Source organism: Anser anser (assembly GCF_964211835.1).
Source record: "Anser anser genome assembly, chromosome: 2".
Classification (NCBI taxonomy): Eukaryota; Metazoa; Chordata; class Aves; order Anseriformes; family Anatidae; genus Anser; species Anser anser.
Genome location: NC_139721.1, coordinates 89,777,185 through 89,802,487, shown reverse-complemented (window position 1 = coordinate 89,802,487; position 25,303 = coordinate 89,777,185). Strand labels below are relative to the sequence as shown.

Below are 25,303 nucleotides of genomic sequence, written 5' to 3'. Positions count from 1 at the left end.
TACTTGCGAGCCCTTTCCAACTCCACGTTGGCGTTTCCTCAGTGGAAGAGCAAATCAGTGCATGCCTCTTCACACACGAGTGTGCGCTTCCTGAAGACCCAAACAAGCAATACATTAACAGGAACATGTGTCCAATGTTTTAAAGGCCACGCCTTCCTCTTTCTGTATATCCCAACAGGTAAAATCTTGTTTCTACAACTGTAGCAATAGAAAGGCTGGTACGTTTCTAGACAGAGATTTGGGAGGGTTTTTTTGTTTGTTTAAATTTTATGGGGATTTTCACACCCCTCATTATGAAAAAATTTGTTGTAAAAACAGGGACTTCCCTAATGGGATAAAAAATGAGAGCAATGGCTCGCTAGTTATGTGTGTTTGTTATAAGACAACTAGAATTTGCAGCAAACACTAAAAATAATTCAAAAGGGATAAAGATCAAAAGGGGATAAAGATTGAAAGTGTAAGCAAAAAGAAGAATGGGAATTGGTTTGGAAATGAGTCCTTGGAAACCAGTATACCTGGGGAAGATAATACAATACATTTATTTAATAACAGGCAAGTAACCTGGACTTACTCCTTATAAATAAAGACGACTTGGTCAGAGACATTACTGTCAAAAGCACCCTTGACTACAGTGTTTGTAAGATTGCAGAGTTTAAGATCTCAAGGGGCATGAGGAGGACGAGTAGCACAATAAAATTAAAAATAAAAAAAAGCTGTCAAAACATGAAAATAGCCTGGCTAAACAGTAAGCTATGTAGTGAGCCCAAATGCAAATAAAAAGCATATGAGAGATGGAAAAAGGGACAGACTCCCAGAAAATGCAAACAAATACTACTTGGGCATGCACAGATGCTGCTAGAAAGGCAAAAGCCCAGCTGGAGCTCAAACTGGTTTGGGATGTCACAAATAACAAAGAACCTTCTGTACGTAAGTCAATAACGAGCAGAAGTACAAGAAGAAAAGGCTGAGATACTCAGGGCCTTTTTTACTTTGGTCTTCACAAGTGAAGTCAGCCCCCAAACCTCTACATCAAGAAGCTACTACAAAGAAATGGCAAACCACCAATAGCAGAGGAGGGCTGAGTGAGGGACCAATGATACGAATTGGACACATACAAATTAATGAGACTTTATGGGATGTATCAGAGAGACGAGACACAAAATTAATTAAAAGTAAAGTGAAAAAAAATTTAAAGACGACAGGTGTCAAAATATAAATTTAAGTATGTGTGCCTCAGGTCACTTGCATTGCACTCATCTTGTATGTCTAGTGCCTGGCATGAAGTTTGCTTCTTTGAATATTACTTCCCTGTTTTTATTGACAGCTTACAAGATCAAGAAAATGAAGGAGAGATAGCATCACATTTACAAGGGGGGTGGGTGTGGGGCAAAAAAAGAGACAATCATATTTAAATCATTATATATCTTGTCTTTGTGTTTCAGGAAAAATGTTGTGGATATAGACATAGAAAATCCCTACAGTAAGAGGAAGGCATCTACTTTCAGTCTGTATAATTTTTTTAATGTCTTCCTAGCTATCATGTGGGCTCTGGAAAAAGTAATAATAGCCGACATACTAAAGCTTAAAGTGCTGCATCTGTCAACAGCTAGAGAAGGATGTCACTACAGTTTCAAATATAACTAATAATGCCTAAGAATTGCTTGTTTCAACAACATCCTTAGCATCTGAGGTTCATCTAAAAATACCATTTTTCCAATTGCTCGCTTTGATCCTAATTTTATATGTTTCAAAAGGCTGCTGTTAAGTCAAATACACATGCTGTTAACTACAACCACAGGAAAAACTGAGCTCGGGAACCTAAAAAATTTCTGTCCAGGCAGGATAAAACAAAAGCTGTTAAAAGTTTCTCTTGCTGTAAATTCTCCTTTAGAATATCAGAATAATATTCAAAGAGTCATAGACAGGACTTGTTACCATCATCAATCCACTCTTGGAACTACTGCTCTAAATTCAGTGGGCATCTTAAAAGAGCTTTGAAAGTAGCCAGCATTCTCCATGCATTCTAATGCTATCCAATATTTCCTCAACAGAAAAATGAATCAGTTCAGAAGAGCAGCCTCTTCGCCAGGAAATAGCATTAGGGCAGCAATTTTAACTCAGGCCATTTATAAATTCAGCAGCTATTGAAACCAAAAGCAGGTATTTCTGAGGAGAAGATATTTCACTCTTATACACAGACATTCATTACCCTTTCTCAGTCCACTCTAAGTACCAAACAACAATTATTTTTCATCTTGGTGCAAACTTAGCAAACACTGTCTCCCCTCAGCTGCGAAGTTTTATTTATTCATGTGAGGGAAGAGGTGAGGGCACTCTGCGGTCATATATACCAAAGCAACACATGCATATATGTACACCTCCACCTGCCAATCTCCGTGCTAGCAGATGAGAGCCTGTAGTTGGATCAGACATGTGTCTGTATTCATGCCTGCTATGTTACCTTGACACACTGGCGTAACTAAAATCTCTTCACCAACACTTGGCTCACAGTGTTGTGCACACCAGTATTCAGGAAAATCAAGAGACGAGCGTGTGGCGTGTTGGGCTGTGTTCGATAATTTTATAAAGTGCACATATAATAGTATTAAAAAAAAAAAAACATAAAATGCAGACTACAGCTGAAAGACCAATCAAAAATTAAAAGACACTTGAATGGAACTCTTAGACAAAACTTAAGACAAAAATGTAAATAAAGAATATGGATGAGGACTCCCAAAATTACAAACACATACGACTATTTCAGAATACCAGCTGTCAACGTCACCCCTCCTTAAGTCTCCCATTTTTGTTATGCAGCAAAATCTCTCTCAAAAGTATGGATGCCTACAGCCACCAGAAGGCCAGGAAAAAAGGTGCAAGAACCTACCATCACCAAAGATGTGAGTCATGAGCTTTGTGAGCACTTGCTTCAGATTGAACTCCACCAGCCTCACAGCCTCCATGGTGTGACACTCTTGCTTGTGAGCAGTGCGATGACCTTGCTCAAACAACTGGAAGCTTTCAACATCTTTAATGTTGGAGAACAACTAGAACAAAAACACATACAAACAAAAGTAGTGTTTTGCATCAATGGCTTTCTAATTGGAAAAAAAAATAGTTTTATTGATTTAAGTGGGAATCTTACCTGCTATGCATTCACCATGAAAAAAAAAAGGTAAAAGCTGCAATTTTATACAAATTCTATTCAATATACACTACGACACTTAAATATTTCTGTTCTTGTGATGATGTAAGATTTCTTTTGTTTCTGAACTATATCTTCAACAATAATTTATAAATACAGTATATTCTTCAATATTATTTATAAAGGAAAATGATCTTTTTTCTGATATTGTTATTTTGAAAGCATCTCATTTATTTAGGATGTGCCAGACTTGCTGCCCTTCATTCAGAGGCTGCTCTCCACCACATTTGCTGCAAGTTGAAGTCTTCTGATTTCCTGTACATTCCCATACATTTCTGTCCATGAAATCCCAGGCAGATACGTACTGGTGATTCTAAATCCTCTCAAAGAGACCAACAAAACACTCTCACTAAGTCACCTCATTAGAGGTTTTGTGTCTTAGGAAGACAAACAAACCATTTTAGACAGCAAAGAGGATTTTTGTTGGAGATCTTTATAATCACATAGCTCTGTTAATTCCAGAGTGTGGGGAGCTAAATTGTGAAAGTGTTTCTAGTGCCCTTTCCTACTACCCCTTCCTTCTTCCTCCACCTTGCACATTCAACCCATCACACATAGAGGGGAAAAAAGTACACATTGACATTTTCTGCACATTAAGCCTCCCAGCGTAGCTAGCTTTTATTCAAGAGATGCCATCAACAGCGTGTAACCTTAACAAACCACAGATGTGCACAAATGTTTCAGTTGCAGTTTGACTTCTACAGTACATGAAATGCTTTTAAAAAGTTCAAATGAACCTCTGGTAGCCTACAAATGCTGGCCACAATTAATTGACTAATTTGTAGCATGTTTCACACATACAAGATATGCAGAAGGAGTTTGAGTTTACACAGCATGCAAACTAGCAGCCAAATTGATACAAGGAATTAAAAAGAAAACAACATATCAGTAGCATTTATATTTGTATTGCTAGTCAGAAGGAGACTTGGCTGGCAGATTGAGAATAGACCTCTCAAGTTAATCTCCTTAGTGCAGTGCAGAAAAATACAAAATAAGAGCAAGAAGAGAAATACTGACTAAAATGATAACTCACCAGTCTAACAAAAACATCCTTACTAATCAAAAGGCCACAGCTTGACAAAACTAGATATTACACTAATAAATGGTAGACCTTTTAAATCAGGTGCTCACCTGAAGGATTAACCCCTACCACTTCTTACCACTGGCATTACTTCTGCTCTGACTGGAAGAAGCAGATGATACCCACCCAGTAACTAATTTACTGTCAGCAGGGCACATTAACCATCTACCACCAGGGTTTGAAAGCCAGGAGGTTTTCCCAAAAGCCAACTGTATGGAGCAGATTCAGTTTAGGCTCCCTCGGTAGGCAATGGACAGAATCAGGCTCCCTCACACAGACATTTGGTGTGGCCAAGTTGGGTTCCTGCTCTGAGCTGCCCACTACAGGTAGCTTTTGGCTTTTTCTTTTTTTCTGTTGCCTGAAGAGACTATCCTCAGTAAAACAAAAACACCCCTCAGCCTACATGGATTTTGCCTCCTTGGACTAGAACACACCACATGTACACATTAAAACAGGTATTACATAGACACACTTTTCCATACCATTGTATTACTCCTGAAATGCTCATATTGCAATTACTTTCTAAGCAAGAAAGTAATTTTTTTTTCAGTAGATTGTATCAGATGTGGCAAGAAAATGCACGCAAGGACCGCTAAGTACATGTGTTGGGTCATGCAGCAGCTCCCCAACCTTGCCAGTGGCTTGTCTGGCCAGACCATCGATAGGCACCCCACACAGGCCGAGCGTCCGTGTGGTTGCTCAGGAAACGGGGCTGGGAAATGGGTCTGGATTAGAAGTAAGCATATCATGTAAGGTTATCAGCATTTCGGCTGCATTGAGACGTGTGCTGGCACGTGGGTCAGGGCAGGGCCACTTTTGGCAGCAGCATCGATGGCTGCCAGGTCTTGGAGGAGTTATTGAAACACAGGTGACAGTAACAAAATGGCTCCCTTCAGTCAGGCACTACGACTCCTTCCGGAATTGTCCATAGATGCTCTGTTAGCTCCTGTCAATTCCAGCACAACTGCAGACAGGGCAATACTGAGGAAAAACAGATGCCTTGTTGGTTGCATTAATATTTATTCCCCTTTTATCCATTCACAAATATTGCTACGTCAAGATAAGAAATTTAAAATTGGTAAACCAGTTTCACTATATTGATCACCAAACTGCGCTGAGTACATGTCTTGGATTAGAAACACTACTTCATTTCTGCATACATAAAAGCCAGGGATGTCAAAATTTAAATAAAATAAAGAATCATCAACCATCTCTCCTTTTTGATGTCAGTTCTTCACCAGCATATACATGAACAAATAGAAAAAAATATCTAAATCTTGAAAAAAAAAAACACTGGCATATCGAAGATGTTACAATTTCATGTACATTTATTCCTTTGGTGCAGACTAAGAAAAAATGAAGTATTTTATGGTATTTGACATGATTGATTATTATTACTAACAGAAGAGAAATTTCATGTAACCATATGGTAAGTACCTATGCTTCTATCTACTGTAGGGACAAGAAGTTCTTTAAGTAAGTGCACTCCAAAAAATGAGTATTGTGTCATCATGCAGAAGTCAAAAAATATTTAATAGTTACCCGCAATTTATCAGTGTATCTGAATGATACTGCATTACAAAGAAGGCAGAAAGGAATTGAAGTGACCTTGCCATCTGGCATGAACTTCACTCTGTCCTCACATCAGGACAGCTCACACTAAGAATAAAGTCAAATTTGGTAACATGTAGTGCCCAGAAAATACTAGTTTCTAATTGGACAAAGAAAAATGGAGCTATGCTCCTTTAAAAGCACTTTCTTGTATTTCTCAGCATGGCATGCAGGACAGAAGTCACACACGTGGTTTCAACAGAGACCCCAGCATTTCTTCAATCACTTGACAGACTTTAAATCTCACACCGCTTCATTCTCCGTACATTTAGTGTTGAGGGCAAGATTAAGTTTCTCTTCACAGGAGACTGGCACTTATATTAGGTTTCTGATCAGGAAGGTCTGTACTATATCCTGTTTTTCCACAATGTTGTCATGTATTATGCCTGTCAGTCATGCATACACAATTATTAAGATAATGAATACGTAATGCTCATTTCCTTACCCTCACAAACAAAGCAGCACTGAAGATCCACTCTACACGAGGGGGTCTGCATGTGGCAGCACTCGTCCTTGCCACATCTAATACATTTTGACTCACTGCCCCAGTGAGCATCTCTATAAATAAACAAACAGCTGCACTCTAAATTCACTTACAAAGAGCAAAACACTTCCACTACATCTTTAATGTGCTGTAACACTCAACCGATGGATTAGGAATGATAAAGATGATGCCATTTGAAGACGTCTCATCAAAAAGAAAACTTAATGCCAGCCCCAATCAGCCTCCAAGATGATGAAACTTGTAAGTCTGCACCTCAGTCCAGGCAGTTTCATGTGCCAAAAAGATATACAGGCCATGGCTGCACAACAGGATGCTTTTTACTACATACCAATAAGCATTCGTTTTGTTACAAAATGGTGAAGATTACTTCAAGCAACAAGCCTGCAGAGCAGTCACCTTAATTTCTGGATTCTTCAGTTTTCAGTCCTCCAATTACAGTGAAGAAAGGCTTTTTCTGCTTGTTTTGATTTTTAACCTAATAAAAGTGTTTCTGAAAAAAACAAATCATTGCTGCGTTTAATGGAAAACCATACTGATATTTTAGAACAACAAAGAAAAAGCAATGCTGCTCTACAGATATCAGTTACAATGAGACATATATATAATAGGATTCATATTTCTGTTCCTGTGGGAATCAGAATTCCTCTATTTTTAAGTATCATAGGCTTCCTAAACACACTTGTAGCCATTCCTGCAGAATTTTAAAAGTGCATTGAATTATTTATTCTGAAGCACACTGCAATATTTTTTTAGCTGGATGAGAAACAAAGTCCAAGTATGAAATACTCTATATAATTTATTTTTTTGTAATAAAAGATACAGTAGTGGCTTCCAAACTTTCTAGGCCATAGACCACTGTGAACATCTCACAGAAGTTCTGATGCCATCTGCCATAAGATTTTCAAGTAAAATAACGAAGAATATAATCTGGATTCTTGTAATCTGAAGCTCTACTTATTATGGAACAATTTATAGACTACAACATGGAAAATACTGTATGATACATGGAAAATACTGTTCACAACTTGTAAAGACATCTGCAAGAGTAAAGCCAGTTCCAGCCAGGCCCTTTATCCATGCCACTCAGCCAAATTTCAGCTTCAGGAATAAATTCACATCACAGTATTCCAGCAAAGTAACGCTGCTCTATTTTTAACTAACATGGAGGATTTAGATCAGATGCCCCTGCCCCTCCATGTCCTGAGGAGGAGGATCATCTCTCAGGCTCCTTGGGAGTAACGCAGGGCTCACCATAAATCTCAAACACCATCCTGGAGGCAGTGGCAGCACCTGAAGCTTGATGTGACACACGTTGGTGAGACCCCCAGCTCCATAAACCAATGCATGCAGCTTGCACAACTGCCCATGTCTGGATGTGTTTATGACGTGTGCCCAGCAACTACTGGCATACAGTGCTAGAGACGGCACAAGCACAGAAACCTGTAGGGTAACAGCTGGGAGATGCCCATGCTAAAGTAAAATCTGTTTCTATGATTACCATCTACAGAAAAGAGGTGAATGGATCTCCACTTTAATACTGTTATCCTGAAGCAGCCACAAATGCCAAATTCCCTCTGATTCACGTAACAGGAGACAAATGCCCTCCATCAAAGTGACTGATACACCAACCCGCATCCATGCCATCTGGTAACAGTCACTGACTCCTCAGACACTGAGGAGCATCACCCAGATCGGAAGAAATAGACAGGAAGGGGGATGTCCACAACTGACTTCAGCTGGGCCTTGTATCATCCCCTGGAAAAGCCTCTCCCTGCCACAGGGTGCAGAGGGGTACAGGGTGCATCCATGTCTTTCCTGGGCCAGTTAAAGTCTTTTTTAATTACTCGTTCCTCAGTGCCACGCTAAGCACTGTCGCTATGACCCTCATTTACGTGGAGGAACAAAATAGTTTCCACACAAACATTCTTGCATGGACTGTAAATGCTCCAAATCACTTCGTATAATGGGCTGATCCCTGGAACACAATATATTTATTTGAATTCCTTTGCACATCAGGAGAACAGAATGACAGAAGAAAAGGAGCTTTCATTTGATAAAACATCAGAACAGAAGCACACCGTCCAAAGGTGCAGTAACATACAGGACTCTGGAGAAGTCAAATTTAATGACACTGTCATGTCAGTCATGCCAATGAAAACCTAGCATGGTATGCATTGATTAAAGTAAATAAATAAATAATAGAGGAAATAAAGAGGTCAGTCACTCAGGTGTTGACACCTACCCCAAAGCAAAAAAAAAAAAAAAAAAAAAGTCAAAAAGAACATTTTTTTCAGGACATGAAGAACATGGCTGAGGTACACAAGTACAAAAAGACTAGGAGAGAAGAAAAAATTATACGAAAAAGAGAAACATCTAAATTTATACCATGATACAAAGTCACATTACAGGAACATTTGTGGTTTTTTTGCAATGATACAGAACTGCAAAAATTAGAAGTAATGCATGGGGTGCCCTTGCTTCTTAAGCAGAAGATTTACATTTTTTTTCCATTGCAGCAAAAAAGTTGGCATTTCGTCCAAAAACATTTCAATGAAAAATAAATATGTAGGTCTACTTCTTCTTCCCAGTCTATTTATAGTTTTCAGATGTTAGCACAAACAAGACTGATGAGAATACCATTTCCCTATCTGAACAATCTGATATTGGGCTCCATTGGAATGAGGTTACTAAATTAGAGGAGAAATTCTTATGTTTTCACATCTGTTCCCCTTAAAATTTATGTATAATTCAATACAGACTATAAAATACTTTATGAAGTCTCCTTCCAATGTGTAAACAATATTTGTTCACAATTGAAAAATGTTTTGCGATTGCCATTGGGTTTATATTGGCTCCCTCTGGTGGCCAACAGGCATGAAGTGTAATTTAGTTTGAGATTTTTTTTCCTTTCTACAAACTGTGATAAGGACTGCACCAAAGACTACTGCATAGCACAGAAGTAATTTCATTTCTAGTCTGTCCAGGAAAGTTTGCTAATTCAAATCTGACTACAACAGTATTGATGTTGCAAATCCAAAGTTTTTTTTTTTTTTTTAAAAAAAAAGGAAGAAAAAAGAAAAAAGCCATATACCATAGAAAGAGGAAAATGTGTGTGTCCTTCAAAAGGATAAAAGGCATGTCGGCATGCTGCAGGAAGAGAATACAAAAGAAATACCCTTTGGATGTAATCTTTAAAGAGAACAGTTTATTTTACAACCAGAATTTTGAAGCTGATTTGGGAAGCTAAATTTTGCACCAGTTTTAACTATTTCTATTAGATCCTAGCTCCTAACATTCAAGTAATAATTATGGAAAATATTTTTAAATATACTGAAAAAAAATTAACAAATTTTGAGATGTTCTTTAATAGCAGTCAGAGGACATTTTTAAAAAGTTTATGGAAAAAATCGGTCTTAATAATTTCTACTTTTAGCAATGAGTTTATTTGGAAAATAGGAATTTCTCTAATATTTGAAATAATGCAAAGCTGCAAAAAGCGTCATCTACCTGCTCATCTTCCAATCATATGTTACTTCTGTCTTAAAAAAACAGTCAAACAACCATCATGAAAACTGTACGGCCAAAGAAGCTATTAGTTCACACGGAGATCACAGAGGAAAACACTGGAATTCCAAAACTTCCACCTATTATTTGTTTTTCCAGCTCTTAATTCTAGAATTTTAACTTTGATAGTATGAAAAATTATAGCAAGGGTTTGAAAGGACAAAAGTTTTCACCTAGCCTTGACTACAGAATTTGTATTTGTAAAGGAAAGACACTTCTACATCTTCCTTATCCTACCTAAAATTTCAGCAGGACTGATTTTTTTTTTCCACTCCCAAACTGAGGTGAGATGGCAAATTCACAGAATCACCTAGGTTGGAAGATACCTTCAAGATCACCTAGTTCAACCTCTGACCTAACACTAACAAGTCCTCCACTAAACCGTATCACTAAGCTCAACATCTAAACGTCTCTTAAAGACCTCCAGGGATGGTGACTCAACCACTTCCCTGGGCAGCCCATTCCAATGCCTAACAACCCTTTCAGTAAAGAAGTTCTTCCTAACATCCAACCTAAACCTCCCCTGGCACAACTTTAGCCCATTCCCCTCGTCCTGTCACCAGGCACGTGGGAGAATAGACCAACCCCTACCTCTCTACAGCCTCCTTTAAGGTAACTGTAGAGAGCGATGAGGTCTCCCCTGAGCCTCCTCTTCTCCAGGCTAAACAACCCCAGCTCCCTCAGCCGATCCTCGTAAGACTTGTTCTCCAGACCCCTCACCAGCCTCATCGCCCTTCTCTGGACTCGCTCGAGCACCTCCATGTCCTTCTTGTAGCGAGGGGCCCAAAACTGAACACAGTACTCGAGGTGCGGCCTCACCAGAGCCGAGTACAGGGGCACAATCACCTCCCTAGACCTGCTGGCCACGCTGCTTCTTATACAGGCCAGGATGCTGTTGGCCTTCTTGGCCACCTGAGCACACTGCTGGCTCATATTCAGCTGACTATCAACCAGTACTCCCAGGTCCTTCTCTGCCAGGCAGCTTTCCAACCACTCTTCTCCCAGCCTGTAGCTCTGCTTGGGGTTGTTGCGCCCCAGGTGCAGGACCCGGCACTTGGCCTTGTTGAACTTCATACAGTTGACCTCAGCCCATCGCTCCAGCCTATCCAGATCCTCCTGCAGAGCCTTCCTGCCCTCGAGCAGATCGACACACGCACCTAACTTGGTGTCATCTGCAAACTTACTGAGGGTGCGCTCGATCCCCTCATCCAGATCATTGATAAAGATATTAAAGAGGACTGGCCCCAGTACTGAGCCCTGGGGGACTCCACTAGTGACCAGCCTCCAACTGGATTTGGCTCCATTCACCACAACTCTTTGGGCCCGGCCATCCAGCCTGTTTTTAACCCAACAAAGCGTACGCCAGTCCAAGCCACGAGCAGCCAGTTTCTTGAGGAGAATGTTGTGGGAAACGGTGTCAAAAGCCTTACTGAAGTCAAGGTAGATGATGCGGGAAACAGGCCGGCCCCTCAAACACCCAGCAACATGGGGCCTGGGCCTTACCATAGGAGCAACGGTGATGTGGGGCAAAGGCGGGAGCATCAGACAGAGAGCCACAGGGAGCGGAGGTGTGCCCGTAGTCCGGGACACAGTGCAGGACCCAGTAATGGCCATAAACCAGATGGTAGCGTTGGACCCATGCATGAAAATCAACCTTACAGTGGCATGGGACCAAGGCGTGGAACTGGATGACCCCCTGCTTCAGCACCCTGGCCTGAAAACATTCCGGACGGAAGGCATCCCGTGTGGGCAGTCCCAGGCAAAGACTGGCTTAGCCTTCTGCCAAACACCACGGAGCCCATGCAGCTGGGTCCACAAGAAGAGGTGGAGGAACCGATGGAAGTGGATCCACCTCTGCCAGATCAGACCTGGGACTACTGCGGCATGTCTTTGTGCTCTGCCATCCGAGAGCACCAACAGCATCGCAGGAGTGCCTGGCGAGCTCCCTACTCGTTGCTCAGGGTCCATCGCAGGCATTAGCTTGAAGCCACCAAACATCATGGACATCCTGCAGGCTCACCTGCAAGATGTCCCAGCAATAAACAACTCTTGCCAATTCTCAGGGGTTGTGTGAGTGCTTCTTTTTTTGGGGTGGGGGGGTGGGGGGTGGGGTTGGGCTAAAGTTGCACCAGGGGAGGTTTAGGTTGGATATTAGGAAGAACTTCTTTACGGAAGGGTTTGTTAGGCATTGGAATAGGCTGCCCAGGGAAGTGGTTGAGTCACCATCCCTGGAGGTCTTTAAGAGACGTTTAGATGTAGAGCTTAGTGATACGGTTTAGTGGAGGACTTGTTAGTGTTAGGGCAGAGGTTGGACTAGATGATCTTGGAGGTCTCTTCCAACCTAGACGATTCTGTGATTCTGTGATCATTGCGGTGCCAATGGTACTCCCTGTATCTGTCTGTGGGCTGGGTGCCAGAGGTCCCTTGGGCACTGGTGTCTCTTGTGCCACCGGCACTATCCCTCTGCCCATGACACATCTCCTTCTGGTCAGGTGCATTCCTTCTTGGTGCTTCACCAGACTGCATCGCTGTCCTCGCACGCCAAGGAGGCCTGCCGCTCGCCTTGCTGCTTCTAGTCTTCTTCCTGCCGCACAAGCTGGCAGTCAGAGTGCCTAGATGCTCAGCGAATGGTGGGCCAGCTGCAGGAGGCCTGTTTTATAGGGCCCGGGGCCATGGTGGCCACTGTGACTTCAGCAAGCCTCTGTGATGGAGTGGCCCATGCGTGGCCAAAGGCGGCTGTGTTGGGAGCGGCCTGGAAGATGCCCTCACGTAGATGAGGAGGGTTGGGGGGGCTGAGGGCCCCTTTTGTGGGGCTGGCTATTTGGGCCATTTGGCTTGCCAGAGAGAAAGGCTGCCCCTCGGCCACAGGAACTGCCCTGCACCTCCCATCCTGTGCCCTGGGTTTATTTTTAACACTGTTTTTTAGGTAATTTCATTCTATTCTTTACAGAAAAGAAAAGAAGCAAGGTGCATCCCCGAATTCCCGCGTGCGCTTTGTGCTCCGAGTGAATAATTTTTTCCTCACATCACATCTAATCTAAATCTCCCCTCCATTTGTTCAAAGCCATTATTCCTTGTTCCCTGGCTACACTCCCTGATAGAGTCCCTCTCCAGCTTTCTTCTAGGCCACTTTTATGGGTAAGGTTAGGGGGTCAAAATGCAGGACCTAGCAAATTGCAGCCTTACCTTCCTTGTTCCACATGATGTACAATCTGAGTTATGTGGGATATACCAGTCAGAACTTTTAAACTGTTTGCAGAGGCCTGCTTTAGCTTGACTGTTTCCAAATAAAGCCTGCCATTACTTACCCAGACAGAAAGCTTTAACCCAATTGCCATTATCAATAGGAAATATTGATCCCAATCTTCATACAATTAGAAAATTGTAAAGGAATATATAAAAAAAGAATAGTATTTGCTTTTTTGTTCCATTGGTTACTTTTTGCAACTATTTTTACATGCTCAATATTTGGTACAAATTGCTTTCTCTAGTGAGGGCTTGTATACGATTAGCGTGAAGTACTGAAACAGCTAAACACAAGGAAACTTCTCCAAACCTCCTGAAGTTGAGAAAATAGCCTATGTGTGCTCAAGCAAACAAACAAGAAACAAAAACATATCAACACTACTGTGTTCAACAGTAAATGCATGCCTAGGGATAGTTCCAGGCAAGTCAGCCATCTCCAAAGGAATGTATTTAATAAAACCTAGTTGCTATAAAAAAAACTTAGTTCAAAATTCAAGTTCCTAGAAAATCATTGTGGGGTTTGAGGTTTGTTGACCTCCACCCCCCAACTCCAATTCTGTGATCACTTTAGTTGAGAAAAAGACAAGTGATAAATGTATACAAAAAAATAATAATACAAAACAGAATAGTAAATTGACTATAGCATATAAAATTAAACTAATCTAGGGCTTGTAGCCAAGGGCTAGCAGTTTTTTTCCCCTTTGCTGCATACCTTCTTATCCATAGTAGTCGGAAAATTTCCTCGCCAGAAACTGCGGTGTGATTATGAAAGAAAAGTCTGAGATGAAGGTAACAGGCCCTGACGTTCACACACTTCTGTTCAGTGGGTCATAACTTAAACATGGGTTTAAATAAATGAATATAAAAATATTTCTTTCATGTAGTATTATCTTCATTTAATCATTTTTCTGCTCAGTTACTTCTAGAAATATTTAAATTTGTCAGTTATTTTGAACAGGCAACTAGAATATAAAACAAAACCTTCAGTGAAATTTCAGAATTACATTCATTTTTTTCTACAAGGCTCTTGTGATGATGTCTGCAAGAAGTTTTACATATTGCAAGTCTATCAGTATTCCATCTGCAACTGAAGCTAAAAGGAATGTTTTAGATCATCCACAGGTTTAGAATTTGTGCATGTTGCCCAACAAACAAAAATTTACATGCTGTGCACCATGCCACTATTCTATGTTCATCAGCTTAGAAAGTTGACAGGACTTTCAGTCTCGAGAGAGACAGACACATTTTCCAGTTTTAGTTAGCACATAGCTAACTTTAAATTCATCAGCTATTAACATTATCCAATAACAACTCAATCATTCTCTTGGGGGGTGGGGGAGAAGAGAACGGCCTATAATGAAATGAATCAGATTGTCATACATCCTGTATTTCTAGCTAGATGATGTCAGTAAACATTTCTGTAAATTTCTTCCCACTTACTAAATCCTATTATTATTCTTGTTATTAAATTTGCACGGAAGAAAGAAATATTCTGTCATGAGGGCCAAAATTTCTTGAGAGACATTCTTTAGCAATAATTTCAGTCCCACCTAAATTCAAAAGTCCATCCTGTAAGAGTGCAGATGTGACAATTTTGTGGCAGATAAGCCTTTATGTATGGACGTCTGAACTTGTGCTCAAGCAAAAAATTTGGATGCACATAAAGCATTCAAAATGGCATTTTTATAATGCGTTATCCATTTTTCTCTTGCATATACCCTTTTGTATTCACATAAACAAGCCTGTGTGAAAGAACAGCAAACAAATCAATTTTTGGATAAATCTGCAAACTTCCATTTCCAGGTTACCAAAGAAGCGGTTACAATTTGATATCATATAGCTCACAGGACATCTTCAGAAGCAAGTATGTTTTCAAAGTGGAAAAGGAAGTGGCAGCATGGGGTGGGAAGCACCAGTGCAGATATCACGAACCTTTCCCACCAGTGAGAAAAGCAGTGCAGTGTGATTTCCATAGTTTTCCCTCAGGCATCCAAAGCCAGCAGACTTCCCTGCCAAGCTCCTGTCACCCACTGGCAACCACATTAAGAACAGTCTACATCTCAGTATTATTAGAATAAGCTAGTTTTAGTTATATAAATGTGAATTTGGCAGTATTGCTACAAGCATACACAAATTATACAAATCAATTACTGTTTGTAAAACAAACTGGCTTATATATAACACAAATCAATGATACAGCAAGTATATTTAATGGCACCCAAGCATTTGCAGAACATGCAAGTTGTACCAACAAAATATACACACTCAGAAGTCTTGGACATCTACCTAGAGCTGTTTACCTGATGTCTTCTGGACTCATGAGTTTACACTGTATGTACTGCACACCCATAACTGACAGCTGCAACAGATCAATCCTTCAATATGGTTTTTAGGATGAAGTAAAGAATAGAACAATTCATTTAGAGAGACATTCATTTACAGAAGCTTGGAGCTATTAAAGGAAAAAGATGACAAGGCAAAAACTGCACTCTGGATTTAGCTGAAACAGTTCATACCCATGAGTCTTTCAAGTACTAACATGGACAAAGTTTGTGGTAAAATGACTTCACTGGAAGGGACTTGTGATAGAATGAGAACTGGTCTCTACAGATCATTAGTCAAGCTAGCCATTTCCTTTCAGATACTGCTTTATTTTGCTAGCTTTCAAGAATACCATTATTCATTTTTTCCAGATTTTTCTGGGGAATTTTGCAAGTGTTTTCAAATTCCACATTTTTCACCTATATTTGTCCATAATCAATTACTTGATCTTTATCAATGTACTGCATAACACCTGTGTGGTAACTTGTTTACATGCATGCACTTGCTAATAGCAAATAAGACCAACTTACCTCAAACCTCTTTCACCTCAACTAAAGAACTCCTACCTCATGACAGGAGAAGAGCCGAACTCCTTCCATCTGATGAAAGACTGGATAGTGGGTGTTATCAATTGTATCACGGCGGTAGACATCTCCCACAGCCAGAAAGGCATCTAGGCCAGAGTGTATCAAGTCCCACTGGTGTGCTGATGTGTGTGCTCTTAGCATGTGATCACGATTCAAGTAATAGTTATCCTCTTTCTTTCTGCTGGCATGGTTTTGTGGTATAAGTAAACTATCAAAATTCTGCTGTACTGTAACCACTGGAGAAAGACCATCATAGACAGAAAAGAGCGGAGTCCCACGTCGTCCTATATATTGCTTGTAAAAGTGGTCCTTCACCTGCTCCTTGATTAGCCACAAAGGGTGATGCTTTTTGTTATGCAAGTTCTTCCCCACTTTGGAAAGAATCTTCTCTGTGACGTTGCTGTAGTCATCCTGAGGATAAGATTTACCAAGCAGTTCCACAGTATTTGAGCAGGGTGTGCTGGCAGCAAAATCTGAAGGTACAGACTTGGAAGAAGAAGAATGCCTTGAATGGACCAAAATTCCTCTCACTTTCGGTGGTAAGGCTGTTTTAGAATACCTAGCTACTCTCATGAATTTCCAGAGCATTGCCATTGCAAACTCCCTTATAACCTGGAGGAAAAAAAAATAAATTTCAAAGTTTGCATCTGCAATCTCACTGCAGAAATTGCTAGCATCTCACGGTGAAATCCAAACGTCTGCTTAATTAACACGACAAAGTTCCTGTTATAGACCACTATTTTGACTTTGGAGGGGGAATATCCTTGTGATCAAATTTCAGCTTTCTTGTTCAGTTATCAGTCTTCTGCGTAACTGTATCAGTATTAACAACAGTAACCTGGTCTCAGGCCCATTCCTAATACTGCAACTCTTTGCAGCTGAGGAAGCATCGCATTTAAAACATCTTTTTTATCCAGTTAAAATATGAGGCAATAACAGAACACTACATATGAGAAGCTCATAAATTTAGCAATGCCCTTCGGCAGTCAGGGATGCACTTACAATAAAATCCAGGCATTAACATACTGTTGTATTGTCTTCCAGCATTAGCAGACCCTATGGAAGGAATTCCACACAAACCAAATGCATGTGGCGCACACTGTACCACCACTGTTTTCTACTTAATGTCAAACAAAAACAGTCTAACCTTTCAAACCACTGAGCCACAATGAAAAAAAATGATGGCCAAACCACAAGGCATATATTTACACAGAAACAGTGTATTAAGTTCACAGACGAGCACTGCATAAGGTTCGCAAAAAAGGCTCCACATAGTCAGAAATAATGTTTTTGGGGTGATCACAAAACTCCTTTTCCAAATGCTTCCAGAACACTTAGTTTTTTTGCTTATACCACTGCACTAGAGGAAGGCTTAACAATTATCAGGAAGGTGAATGAAGTGATAAGTTTCTGCAGGATGTGTCTACCAAAGGGCCATCTTTACACATCCACCCTGTTTTGAAACAAACTCTGTGCTTCATACATGCACATGGGTTACACTGTAGTGCTTGAAGATAATTCCATAAACAAGGAGTTCTGAGGATCACAACACCTTCAGGCACTCTAAACACATAAGCCCATTCTGAGAATGTAAAAGCACTTGCAAAATCAAGAGTTTGGCTTTGTAAATATTGGCACAGATTCCAGTAAAATACTTAAGCATTACAAATTGCTTATTACAGAATGGGAAAACAGAGGCATTAGAAGTTAAGTGACTGGGGAAAGAAATGTGCTCCAAACAATGAGTTGGTCTATGTTTCTCTATCAGTCAAGAAATTCAGGGCCACAGGTTCTTGGGTGAAAGAATTTCCTGTGAAAATGTTCTTTAAAAAATAGCAGAATAAAGGACATTAGCAATGAATAAACCACCATCTTCAAGGAATAGGTTTCCATCTTTACAACAGCACTACAGTCTCTGGCTAACCTTCCAAAGAAACATAACAAACATGCAAAAAATAAAAGAATTCAAAAAAAATCATACACTTAAGCTCCAAAAATATACATGAGAATAGAATAGACAGATTTTAGAATACACGGACACCAAAAATCAGATCTTTAAAACATAATGGATCTGTGCATACCTGGTCTCTTTTCCTCTGGCTTATGTTTTAATGTTCACTATAGATTTATTTTCTGAAGCAATTTTATCTCACTGAATAAAAATAAAGACAAGTTGGGTAGTCAGAAATTAAATTTGGCAGGGCATAGCAGATTACTAACTATGTTGTCTAAAAGAAAAAAAAGATTTATAGAAAAAGAAGGAGAGAAAGAGGTCTTAAGAAAAAAGAACAGCTAAAATATTCAACTATTTTTGGAACTGCTCAGTTGTTGGTTTTTTTTTTTTTTTTTTTTTTACAGCTTGAAGAACTATTTCATCAAATTAGATCTTGGCCATTTCTGTTAAGATTCTTCCATAGATAAATGCGCACACACACATATAATACAAAGCCCTCTGACATAGATTAAGTGAGGGACAGCATTACATTTTGAAGAAAGATGCTGCATTTTCCCCAAACATACGTCCTCCTTCATGGAAACTGAGTTCTCATTTTCAAACAGCTGCATGAAATATCCAGTTCTAGTCAGATAATGAATTCAGCTTCCCTAAGTAAATATCACCATCTGCCCATACATTTATTTTTCTAAAAAATTCAATTCAAAACTTATACAAAACTGTAATATATGAAAAACTCTCGTGATTTTGTCGTGAGTCTCGTGATGTTTGCTGCTTTCCTAAATGCCATTCCTTTGAGAATCAGACAACCATATGAGAAATTTAACTTTCACATAAACAGTTCTGATGGTGATTATAGCTTTATGGGGAAAAAAAAGAACATGAAGAAGTTCTGGAAAAAATACAAGGAACGATTGTTTATTTTTCATTTTAAGACTCATGATTTTTAAGATATACATCTGCTATTCAGTCTCCGATACTTCAGAAATGCTGATTTTTCAGACCATGTGATATATACTCTTCATAAACTTGTATGGGAGCAGGGGCAAGAACAGATGAGATTATGTCAGACTATTTATCCTAATGTTATACTTGTGCCTGAAATAGTTTAATTGCCTTACTACCTGCATTACTATTCTAATCTAAAGAAAATATACTCTGAGCAGTAGTAAAAAAAAAAAAAAAAAAAAAAAAGTTAGGCTAACCCAACATTAGTTAATGGGTTACTGAGTTAGCCAATGTCTGAGAAGGAATGAAAAAGAGCATGCTTGCACCCTTTACACCATAGAAGAAACATTCAAATAACAATAAAAAAATACTAGGATGGAGAGCCACATTGGAAAATAAAGGGTCTCTTTACCTTTCTGCTAGCAATAAATAACTGATATTAAATATATGTTAATTACTTTTGCCTATTGTAATAAATAGACAACTATGTTTTATAGACTTCTAGCTAAAGGTGTGAAAAAAGCACAATTTAAGTTTATCCTTTTCTTTCTTCCACTGTGCTTATTATTTGGCAGTAAGACAGAACTAATTTCTGTGCACGTTGACAAATCCTGAATTCCACAGTGAAAACTGCTAGCCAGCTCATCACCATAGCCTGCTAAACAGCAGCAGTCCTGTAGACAAAAACAAATACAGAAAGAGGAAATAAACATTAAACGAGCACCAATGGCATCTGCAATCCAAAGACGGCAAGGTAACACCAGCAACCCGGTGGGTTGTGTGCTCTGGGCCCAACAGTGGCTCTGACTCAGGGCTGGGAGCTGAGGTGGGTTTTTGGAAGGCAGCTCCCAGAGGGGCATCTCAAAGTGCTGCAGACAGACGTGCAACCGCCAGGCCCACCATCTCGTGTCACACAGCTCCTTACCTTGCCTCTGCCACTGCCACAGTTCTGAGTACCCGCCCATTTGCTCTGAGCACCATGTGGTGATGGCCATAGGCCTGCCCCTCTACCTCTGTGCCAAGATGTCTCATACAGGGGCTGCAGCTAGGATCTTTGCTGAGGCCTGCACTGCATGTTGTGCTCTGATGGTCCAAGCTTAGCGGTGGGGTAACGGCTGAACAAAGTACCAAAAAACATCATGACTTTGGAGCACGTTCAAAAGGCAGTTGGATGAGGTAAGGGATCATATTTGCTGAACTGTTAGGAATGTCTTTCATACCTAAATCCAGGCTTCCATGTCACATGCAGCAAGGATTAAGATAGCACTGTCACTGATGCTCTGGTATTTGTCACAAGCCCCCTCCACCCCACTGAGTTTTAGGAAAGAATCATGCACTCTGCAGAATTCCCCCTTACACCTGCCTCTATAAGGAGGAAAAAAGAGGGGTACACTAGCAGCTCAGAGGGAAAAGAAAAAGGCCTGTGCACCAGAATTGTTTTATTCCACCATCTCTTCTCCTAGAAAAGTGGAAGATAGAGAATACTTTTGTACAAGAAAAGCATAGCCCAACGATAAACCAAACAGCCTGGTTTCAGTGCCATTTGCTAGGTATTTATACCTGTGAACACAGAACATCGTCACGCTCATTGACCACTTCGTGGTATGCCCTGCTGTGTTGTTTTTGTTTTTTTTTTTTGTGCGCGCATTTTTATTTTTATTACTGTTTATGGCTGCAGGAATACAGATGGGCTACTGCATATATAAACTGAAGTACATGATGGGTTTGAAACCAAAATTCTACAGAGATGAGAGTCTGTCTCCCATCTAGGAATAGTTAATTAATGCAAGACTCTGAAGTGCCATGGAAAATGTTAGAAAAGTTGGGCTGCCACCATTTTGTGATGTGACAGCTTTTATCTACCGTATGTGTGGGGAGGGGAGTTCAACCAACATACCATATGTTAAGAAAAAAATTATAAACATATGCTAGGCTGCTAAAATTGGACATTTACCAGTCTGCTTAGCAATTTAGCCAAGCATTGAATTTTAGTTTTCAAAACTATGTAGGCATACAGCAGCAAATGTAATTGTATTGCCATGGCCATGTCTACATTGCATGGGATATAACAGAAATTATTTCCTATGCAATACCAATAATGAGCTTGGATTTTTTTCCAAACACATTTTTAAGTTAACACATTGTTGCACACCAGAACAAACTTTCCCTCTTATCAAGTATGCTGAATTTATATTATACACAAAAACCTCTGAAATAGCCTTGAAGACAATTCTGAATGAATCCATTTAGAATCTAACCTTCCAAGTGCAGAATATTTTCAGGTGTCGCTGATGATAGCTAAACACTCAATGAAACAAAATATTGCATACTCTACAAATTACCAGGCAAGAGGTAAGATAACATAGCCTTAGAATATTTGGCTCTCATTTTTTTCACGTACTTAGAGTTCATATAGTTAATAATCCATTCACAAGGTCCAAGAAAGATACAGAATATCTCATTTTTTGCTATTTTTCTTAACCAAAACAAAAACGTGTTACAGACTGGCTTGCTGTCTGCTCTCTTACAGTGATGCATTAATCATGATGATGCCTTCAGCAACATTATGACATTTGCAATATTGGAGAAAATTAAAAAACTATTTCTGGGATAAGACATGACCATGTTTTCCTCTCAGTGTTACATAAAAGACCTTCTTAAATATGAAATAAATGGTATTAACAACCACCTACCTCTTTTGCTGATCCAGAAGATACCTACTGTCTCAACAATGCCACTATTTTGTGCCCTGTCTTACATGCATGAGCACCTGAAGGCAAGTACAGAAGGCCTGAGGCATACTTTCAACCACCTTCACTGTTCCTTAAGACTGCAGGAAAGTCTGAGATAGGCACAGTAGGTAGCATATCTTTGCAGAAGGGAACACACTTCTGCAAGGACCACTAGGAAAGCACCAGTTTTGAAGAATTTCGTCATCACCTTGAGTACACATGACACTGCAACAAATTTCAGTTTCTTGTTCTGCCCACCAAAGGTTGCTGCATACCCTGCAGCTTCCCCAACATACGGTATTGCCCAACTGAACTTGATTATCCATAAATTTCCCACCTATGAGAAGAATAATACTTTCCAGAGAGATGATTCAAAACAGGTAGCACATGTTTCAAAACACTTGTGAACTCTGTCGCTGTGCTGCCTAGCTGGAATAAAAATTTCAAGGACTGACATACAAGGTTTCCAGACATCCTGTAGTGAATTAAATTTAAGCAGTCAGAAGTAGAATATCCATACACTGGAATTAGTGATCAGCAAGCTAATCAGTCACATCAAATTACTGAATTATTCAGAGAACACTTTTTTTTTTTTTTTTTAAGAGAAAAGTACTCAGCACAATTAGCGTTGAAAGATCCAAGGCAAACAAATTCAGACTTCTGGTTCTAATAGATGGAAAGACATCAAATTCTAAAATGTGAAATTTAGAACTTTAAGGCGAACAGTCCAACCACATTATTTTTGTTATAATAGGCCAGAAGAAAAAATAACTATCAGCACAAAATAATGGTTTGATATATATATGTGAAAGCAGATTAAAATAAGGGAAGTCAGTCCTCCCTCCTCAGAAGCAGTATATAATTTTCTTTTATTTATACCTTCACTATCTCTTGATTCTTTTTCACAGACTAAAACAGAGTTTGTTCTTTACTGAAGAAATGCCAGTTAAGCCCTTTAGTACAAGATTTCCATCAGGTGCTAGGACTAAGGAGCACAAAAACCTACTGAAAATTAAGCAGCCTTGATCTGACCTCCTATATACATACTTGTGCTCTTCCTTCCCTACACAGTTAGGCAAAAAGGTTAATAGTCAATTCGATACTTTAAGGGAAAGTCCTTACGTAAGAAGGATGCAATAATAAGTATTACATTACACTGTAATTACACTATATATTAATTACATTACATTATAATTATTAAGGATGTACAAAGGATATGTGTATTTTCAATGCATTACAAGTTAGATTGCCAAAAAGCGATACAGCAATCATTCTTAAATATTTTCAAATTAGTCTGCTTTTAAATACACACACTGTTTGAAGGAAGCAATCTGAAAAAACACTACCTTTGTCTGGGAATATTCTCTTTCCAGCACCTTGAAAATGTTGCCAGCTAGCTCTCCTCCTTAGACAACATATTATAAATAACTGTCAGATCAAAGGGACAGAGACAATCAAATACCCATAAGTTCCTCACTGCAGTCAAGATTATCAAGATTATCAAGAGTCAGATATCTCTTCTGCCTTTTTTTTCCTTCAACAAATGTGACTTGAGTATCTTTATTTTTCTATACATGTGTATGTTCTGAAGAATTTTACTCCTATAGAGTATTATCTGAGTAAAAAGTAATTTATTTAGAAATGAGATATTAGCATTACTTCTATACAGTGGTTTATTGTCTTGGTTCTCACTGATTATCTACACCACTTGGACATTCAGAATCATAAAGACCTCATCCTGCCTCAACAGGAGGAGGGAGTAATATTATATATATTTTAAGTCAGTTATTAAATACCAAGAATGGGACATGCACAGCTTGGTAACAGTGCAAAGGACAGCAGAGGAGGAATAAGTAATTCATTTTAAGCATTAATGATTCCATCACAGTAATGCAAAGCATCAGACTACAAAACAGCAACTCCACAGCATGGGAGGTGATAAACGTAATGCACACACCACTCCTAAAGCAGCAGAACCTCCTAGACTTCTACACTGCATCACACTTACAGTAAGTCACCTATATGAGCATTGCCGTACATCACTAATATCTATGGGATGAAGATGCACATTTCCATATTCTGCAGAAAAGCATAAAGCTATAGATATATGCTTTATCTTTACACTTTAAGGCAAAATTACTCAACCACAGCAACCAGAATTGCTGGATCCTCCTGGTGGGCCAGCTGGAAAGCAGCTGTCTCTGCTCTGGAGAAGTGCTGCACTGTCCTGGCAGTAGCAATAGCAGCTCAGCTCTCTAGAGACACCAGTGGTAGGCAAAGCAGATATCCTTCAGCTCAAGAGGCATCATTCACTGATCAAATAAGGAATGCCAGCCTCCTTCAGGGAAAAGGCAGAAAGAAATATGGCAACGTCTTATGTATCAGATTCAACATAAAGGCTACCTGATGGGCTACTTTTAACATTCACCTGCAAAAATGCACCATGCCTAAATAAATAGGTTTCAGACACTTTATATGGCATAGTGAAAAAAGGAAACCTAAGAAATGAAGCCAACCTACCCAATACTAAGAAACCAAATGACTTAGATGGGTCATGCCAGAGAAGCAGGCTGAGCATGAAACACTCAGTTGTTCCACAAACCAGAAGAAATCTTCAGCTTCATCTGCTATCTCCCAGTATTACCCTGATTCCCTCCTTCTCCTTTTGTTTTTGAGAAGGATAGGAAAAATCCATGACTCACCATAGATCTCCAGATGCCCAGCACAGTAATTATCCTAGACATCAAGCTACAGTTTAACGGAATTAATAATTTAAATATTAAATAATAAATATAATGAATATTTTAAAACGGAGTTATTTCTGGGTTTCAGTATGCGTGTAATCAGTTTCTAAATCAAACTACACCATGTTTCACCCCTAAATGGTGGGAGAGAGCGAGGGGGAGTTCTTTTCTGACATATCAGCTGTCTGTCTTACCAAGCTCTAAATAGATCAATTTCACATATTTGCTTTCATCTTGAGCAAAAATATCAAAGTATCACCAGAGATCCACATCTCAGCCCTAGCTATGATGTGAACTTGATCTCAGCTCAAACTCCAACTCAGCAGCAGTATTGCTCCTTGGTCTATTTAAGAAATAATGAAGATCTCTGAACCAACAAAGCATTTACCAGAACTATGTATATTTCAACAGCCAATCAAAAAAGAAAGAAAGAGACAAATTTCTCTATGGATTTTACTTCAGAATCAATAAGTCTCACAGATTTCAGTATAGATAAAGAAGAGAAAACGTAAACGTTTGCAGCGAAGATTCCACAGCAGCGCAATACCTTCCAGTTAGTAAATGTATGATCACACGTGTACAAAGAAGTCACCACTAGTCTGAACTGTACAACTTTACTATCTTCATTTATCTGTCATGGTTTCTGACAAAGCATTTCAGAAGAAAATTAGAAGGCTCCTAAGGAAGGAACTGCATTTCCCTGCCTGGGGCGTACCACTTACCTGAGGTTGGTGGGAACAGTGCTGAAATATTAATAAGTAAGCTATTTGTCAGGAAAATTATGCAAGAAAGATTGGCAACAAC

At 39.5% G+C, this 25,303-nt stretch overlaps 1 protein-coding gene across 16 annotated transcripts in view; it reads right to left on the bottom strand.

Annotated features, from left to right (window-relative positions):
- The window catches only part of FARS2 (phenylalanyl-tRNA synthetase 2, mitochondrial), a 260,594-nt gene that overhangs the window by 186,116 nt on the left and 49,175 nt on the right, over positions 1-25,303 (bottom strand). For all 16 annotated transcript variants that reach the window (XM_083826153.1, XM_083826161.1, XM_083826151.1 and 13 more), the window contains 2 exons: positions 16,101-16,733; positions 2,888-3,047 (listed from right to left, as the gene is read on the bottom strand). In XM_083826153.1, coding sequence (XP_083682279.1) covers positions 2,888-3,047; positions 16,101-16,733 — 793 coding nt within the window. The remainder of the gene's footprint in view (positions 1-2,887; positions 3,048-16,100; positions 16,734-25,303) is intronic.